Source organism: Gracilinanus agilis, chromosome 4, assembly GCF_016433145.1.
Source record: "Gracilinanus agilis isolate LMUSP501 chromosome 4, AgileGrace, whole genome shotgun sequence".
Classification (NCBI taxonomy): domain Eukaryota; kingdom Metazoa; phylum Chordata; class Mammalia; order Didelphimorphia; family Didelphidae; genus Gracilinanus; species Gracilinanus agilis.
Genome location: NC_058133.1, coordinates 509,274,989 through 509,285,955, shown reverse-complemented (window position 1 = coordinate 509,285,955; position 10,967 = coordinate 509,274,989). Strand labels below are relative to the sequence as shown.

The 10,967-nt window shown below is 43.2% G+C and overlaps 1 protein-coding gene across 1 annotated transcript in view; it reads left to right on the top strand.

Moving 5' to 3' along the window:
- LOC123247582 (5-hydroxytryptamine receptor 3E-like) overlaps positions 1-7,521 on the top strand; it is an 8,546-nt gene extending 1,025 nt beyond the window's left edge. The window contains exons 2-8 of the mRNA XM_044676514.1: positions 227-336; positions 722-891; positions 2,090-2,250; positions 5,104-5,308; positions 5,502-5,717; positions 7,002-7,128; positions 7,434-7,521. Of these exons, the coding sequence (XP_044532449.1) occupies positions 227-336; positions 722-891; positions 2,090-2,250; positions 5,104-5,308; positions 5,502-5,717; positions 7,002-7,128; positions 7,434-7,521 (1,077 nt within the window). The remainder of the gene's footprint in view (positions 1-226; positions 337-721; positions 892-2,089; positions 2,251-5,103; positions 5,309-5,501; positions 5,718-7,001; positions 7,129-7,433) is intronic.
- Positions 7,522-10,967: the final 3,446 nt, after the last annotated feature.

The following is a 10,967-nucleotide window of genomic DNA, read 5'->3' as shown; positions in this document are numbered from 1 at the left end:
AAGAAAGAAAGAAAGAAAGAAAGAAAGAAAGAAAGAAAGAAAGAAAGAAAGAAAGAAAGAAAGAAAGAAAGATAGGAAGAATGGAGGAAAGAAAGGAAGTGGAGAGAGAGAGAAATAAAAAAGAGGGAAGAGGAAAAAAGGGACATGACAAGGGAAAGGGATACTTATCTAGATAGACTTCAGGCCCTCATCATCTTTACTCATCTTCCACTGCTCTGAACTTTAGGTTTGGGATAATCCATTCATCAGCTGGAACCCAGAGGAATGTGGGGGCTTAACAAAGTTCAGTGTGGCAGCAAAGAACCTCTGGCTCCCGGACCTCTTCATCATAGAGTTGTGAGTATTAGGTTAAGAAAAGAAAGACAGACTCCATTTCCCATTCCTCAGGAAAGGGCAGGGCCCTAAAGAGAATACAGCAAGAAAATGGAAGAGTGGACAGAGAATGGGGTCACTGAGAGGGTGGGGGAGGATTGGGGAGCAAGGTTTCAGCAGAGTATGATGTCTTGGCAAAAATAGAAAAGGGGAAGTAAGTAGGAGGGAAGTAGTACAGAGGATTAGAAGGAGCAATGACTTTGGAGTCAGAAGACTTCCAAAGCATACTACTACTTTTGTGATTTGGTTAAGTCACTTAATCTCCATGAACCTCAGTTTCCTCATCTGTAAAATGAGAGGATTGGGCTAGATGGCCCGTGAGGTCCAATCCACCACCTCTCCTATGCAGCATGGACGTGGACACAACCCCAACCAGTCTCTATGCCTATGTGCACAGTGATGGCCGGATCAAATACGATAAACCTATGAAGGTGACCAGCATCTGTAACCTGGATATCTTCTACTTCCCCTTTGACGAGCAGAATTGTACCCTGACCTTCAGCTCTTTCCTGTATACAGGTAAGGGTGGTGGCATTTCCATAGGATACTCCAGTGCTTAACAGAGTGTTTGGCATATTATAGGCAATTAATAAATATCTATTGGCTGACTGATTAATCAAAGGAGATTGTGTGTGTGTGTGTATAAATGTGTTGCAAACCTTAAAGCACTATATACATGTTAGCTATTATTACTATACTTAAAAATGTTTTTAAGCTCTTATCTTCTGTCCTAGAATCAATACTACATATTGGTTTCAAGGCAAAAGAGTAGTAAAGGGTAGGCAATGGGGGTTAAATGTCTTGCCCAGGGTCAAACAGCCAGGAAGTATCCAAGGTCAAATTTGAACCCAGGACCTTCCATCTCTACTCCTGGTGCTCTAGTCACTGAGCCATCGAGCTGCCTCTATTATTACTACTCTCAATTGACACTCTGCAAACCACAAGACATAGTTGTGACCCAGAAAAGGGTTTGGAGAGATGATATTGAAAATGAGCCAAAGGACTATTGAAATTAGAAAAGTCAAGAAAGGCCCAAAACGTGGGGGTGGGTGAGCCAGAAGCAATTTTGCAAACAAATTTGTCCCATAGTAACCAGGAATTTGTGCATCCTAAAATGTGGACTGTCCATTGCTGACCCCCTCATCTGCCATGGAGAATGGCACCTTCTGGCATGAAGAGCATGTGCATCTGTACAAAATGGCCTAGAGATGAATAGTCCTGCATTCAAATCTAGCCTCAGACACTTCTTAGCCATGTGAACCTGAGCAAGTCATTTAATCCCCATTCTCAGCTCTTACCACTCTTCTGTCTTGGAACTAACATACAATACTCATTCTAGGACAAAAGACAAGAGTTTTTTTTTAATGGTATTTGATGGGGGCAGCTGGGTAGCTCAGTGGATTGAGAGCCAGGCCTAGAGATGGGAGGTCCTAGGTTCAAATTTGACCTTAGACACTTCCCAGCTGTATGACCCTGGGCAAGTCACTTGACCCGCATTACCTATCCTTACCACTCTTCTGCCTTGGAGCCAATACATAGTATTGACTCCAAGATGGAAGGTGAGGGTTTTAAAAAATAAATTTTAAAAAAATAAATGTTTAAAAATGGTATTTGACGTGCCCCTCATTGTCTTCTTGAGTACGAAGCACCCAAATGTTGGTCTACCTTGTTTATCCTCAGTCCCAGCTCTGCTGATTCAGTTTGATCTCCTCTGCAGTGGATCACCTGGTGCTGGGCATGGAAAAGGAAGTGTGGGAGATCACTGACAATTCTCGTGATGTCATTCGGACTCAAGGGGAATGGGAACTCCTGGGCATCAACAAAGCAACCCCAAAGTTGGTAGTGGGTTCCAGTCTTTATGACCAGATCATGTTCCATGTGAGTTCAGATATCCTTGTTCTAATCTCTTCTCTCCAAGCAATGCCATTGTGATTCGTCCCAAGGCCCCCAACAGAGGGCTAGAGTCCATCTTGGCAGGTCCCGTGAGTTAAGCATCCTCTCCTTCCCATCTCTCCTGGAAGACAAGTAGAAAGTTTAGCGAATAACCAGCAGAAATGGCAAGAATGGAGCTGGCCAGCTCCCCGCATGGGAGCCCTTTAAGCTCTGTTGTCTCATTTTCTTCCCCGGTAAAATGAGGGGGCTGGACTGGATGACTTCTGAAGTTCTTTCTAAATCTAGAAACTAGAAAATGATCACCAGATGATATGAATAGTAAGAGGTCCTGTTTGTCCCCAGATATCTGAAGAGGCTGTTTGCCTATAAGCAGGAGAAAAGCCGGAGGAGACAAAGAATGAAGAAGAAGATAGCCTTTGTTTGGGAAAGTATCTGGTGAAGAGGATGAGGAGGGTTACTGTAAAGAGATCTTGTCATCCAAAGTGTACTGGGTGGTATGGAGCAAAGCACAGACTTCCATCTCCATCTTATCAGCAAAGTCCAGAATAATTGTTGGGTTAAACAACAGAGGTGGGCATTAGCCAAGAAAAGAGATCGAGAGTTCTGTTTGTTACCATACATTGACCACATACTAGATGTTCAGTTTAAGAAGTTGGTACATGCAAGTCTGGTGGACTAATTCCCCATTTTAATTTGATCACCCTGAGGTGGAGGTGGAGCGTCATCCAGGGATCTATTTGGATGTTCTCTCATTAATTAATGACATTTCAATACATTTCTCAACAAAATGAGCCTAGAATCCCTACCCCAGTTCATAAAACAAAGTGGAGAACCTTTCCTACCAGTAGTTTTCACATCTTTCTAAATATCAAGTTCTTTAATGCCAACAGACAGCATGTCAGAGTGGATAGAGAGCTGATGTTGGAGCCAGAAAGATCTGGGCAAAAGGCCCGTGATCATAAGCAAATCATTTAACTTTTCGGAGCTCTGTCTGGGCAAATCTCTAAGTCTGTCATTTGAAAAAGAAGATATGATTGTGCATTGATTTTTTTTTAACTCTTACTTTCAGTCTTAGAATCAATACCATGTATTGGTTTCAAGACAGAAGAGTGGTAAGAGCTAGGCAGTGGGGGTTAAGTGACTTGCCCACAGTCATGTGGCTAGGAAGTGTCTGAGGTCAAATTTGAACCCAGGATCTCCTGTCTCTAAGCCCCACTCTCAATCCACTGAGCCACGCATTGGTTTTTAAATGGAGTTTCTTTATCTTGGAGTTTCCTATGCCAATAAAATCACAGGTCCAATTCCTATCCCTATCCTTCTAAAAATGTAATCAATTATAAAGCAAAGGCATAGATGATTGTTTGTCATAATATGATCAGTTAAAAGAATTATTTTGTCTGAGAAACTGAGCACAGCTTGAGTCATTGCAAACCACCCCTGTAGCAGTAAGTGACTTCTCTTCACTTCTGAGAACAGTCTCACCTCATCTTGTACACTCTGGATAACAGAAACTCCATCGGAATCCCCCTCTTCTTCTTTACAAGATAAAGGCTACAATACTTTCAGAAGCAACGGGCAGTTTCATCTTCTTTCTTTGTGTCTTCTCTTGCCATGACAAGAAAACAACCTCTTCAGTTTTTCTCACGTCCTCCCTCTTGAGTCTGCCTCTAGACTCCTCATAAAATTCTATTTTTAATGCTTCTTCACAAAATAAAGAGAAGACTATTCAAACAGGAAAGAAGTTTCTCCTCATCTTCTTCTAGTTGTCTCTACAAGCTTCTCCCAGATCAAAGTTAAAACATGAACTTTTCTTGCCTCCAAAGGGAGAAATCCCTCATGGAATGACAGTTTGCACTCTCTCTCCTTTGTTTCTCAAAGAGACAATAATGGGGGGCAGCTAGGTGGATACTCCCTAGCTTTGTGACCCTGGGCAAGTCACTTGACCCCCATTGCCTAGCTCTTACCACTCTTCTGCCTTAGAACCAATACATATTATTGATTCTAAGACAAAAAGGTAAGGGTTTAAAAGGAGAGAGAGAGAGAGAGAATAGTGTCTAAAGCCTCTGTAGAGGAAGCTTTTGATCTAGGGATTACATAAGTAAATTAAGTATGTAAATATAAAGGAATTTTTTGGGGGAGGGGAACACCAGCAATTCCCCTGCCTCCTGGGGGGGAGGGGATAAACCACAAGTAGGCAGTGGCCTTGTGCTGCTCCTTGAGGGAGGCTAGGGGTCCTGGGAGGGGGAAGTGAGGAGGGAAAGGACAGCTGGTACAAGCAGAGCCATCCTGGAGACAGAATGTCATCTCCAAGGAACAGTACATAGCCCAGCGTGAATACGATGTACAGTGTGTGCAGGGCAAGAATGGAAGATCTGCCAATAGAAAGGGAATGGAACTAGACTGAAGGCCTATAAGGGAGAGATGGGAGTTTGCTTGTTTTTCTAAAAGCAACAGGGAGTCATTGGAGTTTATTGAGCAGGCGTTCAGCATGGTTCAATCCAAGCATCAGGGTTAACACTTTGGTGTCTGTGTGGAGAAATAAGCAGGTGATGGCAAAAGAATAGGATCCATATGTTTCCGTGGTGGGGACAGACTGTTAGTCCGTGAGCATTGATTAAGCACCTGCTGTGTGCCAGGCACTGTGCCAAGTGCCAAGTTCTAGGAAGGCAGACCTTTGGTGTTGAGTTGGAGAGGAGAGGGACTAGCTTAGCCAGGGAAGGAAGGAATCTTTCCTTATTGTGCAATTTGGATGAAGACCTTCCCCAACTGCCCCTTCCAACAAGTTCCGCCCCCCCTCCCTTAATTTCCCATTTCTTCTGTTTCCCTTTCCTTTTCCAGGTGACCATCCGGCGCCGGCCCAGACTTTACGTCATAAATCTGCTGCTGCCCAGTGGATTTCTGATAGCAATCGATGCCCTGAGCTTCTTCCTGCCAGTTGAGAGTGGCAACCGAGCCCCTTTCAAGATGACTCTGCTCCTGGGATACACCGTCTTCCTACTCATGATGAATGATTTATTGCCATCCAGCGGCACCCCACTCATCAGTATGGCTCTCTCCACTGTGGAGAGGAAGAACAGAGGGGAGGAGAGAAGTGGGAGGCTCTGGGGAGGGGTCCAGGGATCCTGGGAAAGAGTGGTATTAAGGGATTGGGGTTGGGATTAGGGGAAGAGGCCATGGGAGGAGGCTGGAGGTCACTCTGGTTCTTGCTCACTGAAGTCCCCTCCTATGACCCCCAGGTGTGTACTTTGCTCTGTGCTTGTCCCTGATGGTAGTCAGCCTGCTGGAGGCCATCTTCCTCACCTACCTGCTGAATCTGATTACTACACAGCCCCCTCCCATGCCCCTCTGGCTCCATTCACTGCTGCTGCACTACCTCCGAGCAACAGATTGCTGTAACAAGAAGTCTCAGAAAGAACCCAAGGGCTCTGGCCCCAACCTCATCCACCTGCCTGGTAAATTGGCATCAGTACATCCACATGATTAGTCTCTTCTTTTGCCCCAGCAGCCTAAATACTTCCACTTCTCTGTCCCTAATTATGATGTTCTTCCCAACTCCTGACTGAGCCCCTGGCTTCAGGTGCCTGGAAACTAAGAACATTGGACCAAATCTAATAAAATGATGTACGAGGAGTTTAAATGTCAAGCCCTGTGTTCAGGTTCAAAAAAATCAAATGAACAAGTATAGGACTGGGGAGCCATGGCAAGATGAATCATGTGAAAAAGATCTGGGGGTATCAGGAGAGGATAAATGCCTCGATCATCAGCCCTTTGACAAGAGAGTGAAAAAAGCAGATAAAGCTTATATTCCACTAATTCAAGCATACTATTGCAAGCAAAAGAGATGATTGTCAAGCTGACTTCACTCTATTTGGAACATGTTGGAGATGTTTTGGTCATTTCTGGTTCCCATACATTACAAAGGGTATTGATAAGCACAAGAGTGTTCAGAGAGACAACTAGAATAGTGAAGGGGTGGAAAATCATATTTTTTGTAGGAAGATCAATGAATAAAACTGACTAGTATTTATGTGGCCCTTTAAGCTTAACAAAGCATATCTGAGCTTCACAAACAATCCTTGGAAGGAGAAACTACAGGTAATAGTCCCATTTTATGCCTGAGGAAACTAAGGCCCAGAGAGTTTACATGACCTGACTGTAGACACACACACAAGTTATTAAGTATTGGAGGCACCTACACAATCGGAGCTTAATAAATATCTGTTAACTTGTTATGTGGCCATGCATGGGCAAGCTATTTAACCCCTCAGTTTCCCCTTCTGTGAAATGGGAAGAATACCAGCACTTCTTTCACAGGATTGTCATTTGTACAGATCAAATATGAATAAAGTATTTGTTTGAATAAAAAAAATTAAGTATCGGAGGCAGAATTTGAACCTGGAGTCTATATCATGCTATCTCTCACTTATTGAGGACATGATAACCATCTCAAATGTCTGAAGGCTTCTCCTGTAGAAAATGAAGCAGAATTGTTCTGTTTCAGCCTTCAAAGGAAGAAATCTGCAGAGACAGATTTCAACTTGATATTGGAAAAACTTCCCAAGCAATGTCCAAAATGGTAATAGACTTCCTCGGGCGGTAGTGAGTTCCCGCCCATGAAGTTCTTCTCGTAGCATACAGATAACTAATTGAGGATGCTCTCAGGTGGGCCCTTGGGTTAGATAATTTCTGAGGTTTACACACACACAACTATTAAAAATCTATGATTATTTCTATAGGGCTGATGGAGCCAGGGGTTACGGCAGCATGGGTGCCAGGCTCTAGCGAGGCCAGGCTAAATGGAGATCCCGGATCAACGAGGGCACCATTGGAACAGGAGGCCCAGGGGCGGCCGACAGCTAACATGTGGGGGAATTTCATTGTTATTCTGGACAAGTTGCTCTTCTGGCTTTATCTGCTGTTCATGGTCTCCTCTCTTGCCACTGTCATCATTTTATGGAACACCTAGAAGTAGGGTGCCCTCCCCGATTTCTGCTTCCACTGACTTTCAGTGAACAATAAGCCATCTCCCATTTCCTTGTCCAAGTGGCTACTCCTATTCAAAGGTCAGTCTGCTCCCAATTGAGTCCTACAGACCAGCTTCAGCCTAGCCCTTGGCAGTTTCCTGACTCTTAAAGCCAGTAAGTAGCCTTGTTCCTACCCTCCTATAGATTCCTCTACTCCTTCTTTCCAGACCTAACCTCTCTGTCCCTTAAGGATCCAGCCCAGGAGAGCCATCTAATCATTGTGTTGTCCTAATAAATCATTTTGCAGAGAGCATTGGTTCCTCAGAGTATTTTCTCATACACATGCAAAATGTTAGAAATGAGCATTTTGATGAAAGAAGACTCGGGATGAAATGTCTGCCATCCCAGACTAATGAGAATTTTTTTTTCTTTTTAAGAAGATAATCATGGAATGTCATAGACAGAAGGGACTTCAAAAATCATCTAATCCATCTTCTTTATTATACGAAAAAGGAAACCGAGGCCCAGAAATGGGAAATGACTTATCCAAGATCATAAGCTGGGAATGATGAGTGGAGGCAGAATTAGAACCAAGGTCTTTTCATTCAGAATAACATGCTTTTTCCAGGCTAGCAGTTCCTCTTCTTCTGATTACTCATTTTCCACATGATTTCACAAGAAAGGGACTTATAAACAGAGTATGGATTTTAAAGAAATAGGTCTTTATATTTATTTGTTATATAGGACCTAAGGTAACATGTGTGGGTACTACAGAAAAGGAAGATCCCCTACTCCTTATTCTGTGCTTTCTAGATAAGCATCTACTCACTGATGCCAGTTATCTGGCAGTTTAGTTCGTTCTGACACTTTTAAATTTTTAGATAAAAATTTAATTAAAAAATCAAACAGTATAATGAATACAGTGACTAGAAAACATTTCCTCCCATTCACCATGAGGCACACATTCTTTAGGTTACCACACCACAAATGAGGTAGGGAACATTTGCAGAGGGGGCAACTGGGTAGTTCAGTGGATTGAGAGCCAGGCCTAGAGATGGGAGGTTAGGTTCAAATCCAACTTCAGATACTTCCCAGCTGTGTGACCCTGGGCAAGTCACTTGACCCCCATTGCCCACCCTTACCACTCTTCCACCTAAGAGCCAATACACAGAAGTTAAGGGTTTAAAAAAAACATATGCAGAAAATATACCTGACTTGGGAAATATGAATATAAGGAACATCTGACCAGGGAACATGCCTAGAGGGCAGGTGCCCTCATAGGGAATACTTTGTAAGACACAAGATTTGTAGGGGGTCAGCCTATCCTACCAACTCTGCCAAATGTAAGGGGGCAGATCTATTTGTCCTGATTAAGTCAAATCCTCTGAGAGAAAACTGAAATGCAGAAGAAAAAAGAGGCCTATGCCAGCTTATTTATTAAAAGATTTTATTAGGACTAATTAGGTTCTTTGAGGTAATTTACTCACAAAATGGCCAGCCCTTGGGGGCGGTAGACCAAAGCAACATTGGTGGTTCCCTGCACCAACCCCAGGCCAGACCAGGTTTTATATATAGAAACAGAACAAAGAAAGTATAGTGCCAGGGATGGCCCAGATCCAAGTGCAAGTTCTCCCATAGGATAGTTGGAGCTTCTTTTGTTTACATTCTCTGTGGAGTCATTGATCATGTTCTCACTACATCATACCCACTCAAGGCCAGGAAAACATGGGAAAAAGAGAACACCAAGAACCCATGCAGACAGGAATCATTCATTGCTAGGGTGCCTTATACCTTGGGAGTGCAGAATCCCTAGTGGCCTCACCTTGCCATTATCAAGTTGCTCTCTGCTGGGTGTGTTATTTCTCCTGGGTACATTGTCTCTCCATCACATTGTCTCTGATGGGTGTATCTTCTATAAATAGGGATGTTAGTTATTATTATCTTCTGATCTCCTGACCCCTTCTGGGCTTGGCTTTGCCAGCTTTTTCAAGTCTAGCTATTGCTATCTCAGTTATCTTCTGCTGAAGTATAGTAGTAGGAAAGCTTCTCCTTAGCTGGTAGAGATACTCTTTTTATCACATATCTATGGACTATGAGCCACCAAATTAAACTGGCCATCAAAAAGGGCAAATTCCATTTACAAAGGAGCTTTGGGTACAAAATGGATCAAAGACCCCAGTTTAGGAGCTAGATGCCTTTCCTTTGGTTGTATCACTTTCCCCGACCTCCCTTGTGTCGCCTTCTTGAGACCACTTTTCAACCTGATCATAGGAAGGAATCCCATGTTTTCTCTTCCATCTGAAACATCTACTTTACTTAAATCTAGTGAATAAAGGCATGTCATAAATCAGAACACTTCTGTATACACATACATCTTTTTTTTTTAACCCTTAAATTCTGTGTATTGGCTCCTAGGCGGAAGAGTGGTAAGGATGGGCAATGGGGGTCAAGTGACTTGCCCAGGGTCACCCAGCTGGGAAGTGTCTGAGGCCAGATTTGAACCTAGGACCTCCCGTCTCTAGGCCTGACTCTCAATCCACTGAGCTACCCAGCCGCCCCTACACATACATCTTGAAAATAACTAAAAGCAAAACCAACTTATCCTAAGATGTATTATATTTTGTTGCTGGAAAGAACCTCATGCTATTTGGACTTGTGCATTCCTTCTTTTGCTGATGGTATTGCACAAAGAGGGAGTAAAGCTAACGACTTTGTGCAACTGTGCCTCACCTAAATTTGATTCGTGATCAGGTCAAGGCATCATCTCAGGATATTGTTGGTCCTCTTGGAAAATGAAGGACAAACAACACTTCTTTACCAGCGTACTCTTTGTGAGACAGACCCGCCTCTTCTCACTGATACTGAAAATCATTGTAGAAATGTACAGGCTCGGCTAATGTAGATGATATTTTGTTCCCATGATGTCATCTCTGTAAATGTTTTCACTTTGAGCTAATTATATCTAGTATAGGGAAAGGTCATATAGTTTTAGGAATGAGGACCCAGAGAACTTCAACTCTAAAAGTGGTCGTGTAGGGGTCCAGGCATATATTTAACTTGATATTGTTTTAGGGGTGCTCAAAAAGCTGACTCTTATGATATTTCTTATGATTGGTTGCTGTAACTTTGAGTTAAATTGAACCTCAACCTTGTCGAATTCCTCAGTTACCTCAGTCTCCTTGTTAACATATGTATCAAACAAGCTTAGATGCCTTAGACCAGTGATGGGCAAACTACAGCCCACAGGCCAGATGTGGCCCCCTGAAATATTCTATCGGGCTGCACAACATTATTCCTAATCTGACGAATACAATGAGTAGGATGCAATACAATGAAACTTCGAAAGAGTTGCCTTAGAAACAGACTGACAGAGGAGCATTTTCTTTTCTTTGGACCTCTCTTTAAAAAGTTGGCCCATCACTGGTATTGTAGCTTCCCCCTCACTTCTGGGTACTACTCCCCTACTCACACACACAGGTTAGGTCTCCAGAGAGGCAAACTGAAGATGTTCACCAACTTCACAAAAGTTCCTAGTGGGTAGAACACTCAGAAAGGGGAACCAGGGACTGAGAGAAAAATGGGTTACGGGTTAAAGTCTAAGGGAAGGAGAGCATAAGGCGAGAATAAAGACCCAAAGCAAAGAAAGTTCCTACATGAAGTAGTCAGACAGCAAGTTAGCTCTGGTGGAATAGAGCTTCACTGGAATGAAGCTCTGATGATGAAGATCTTTGGTGGTCA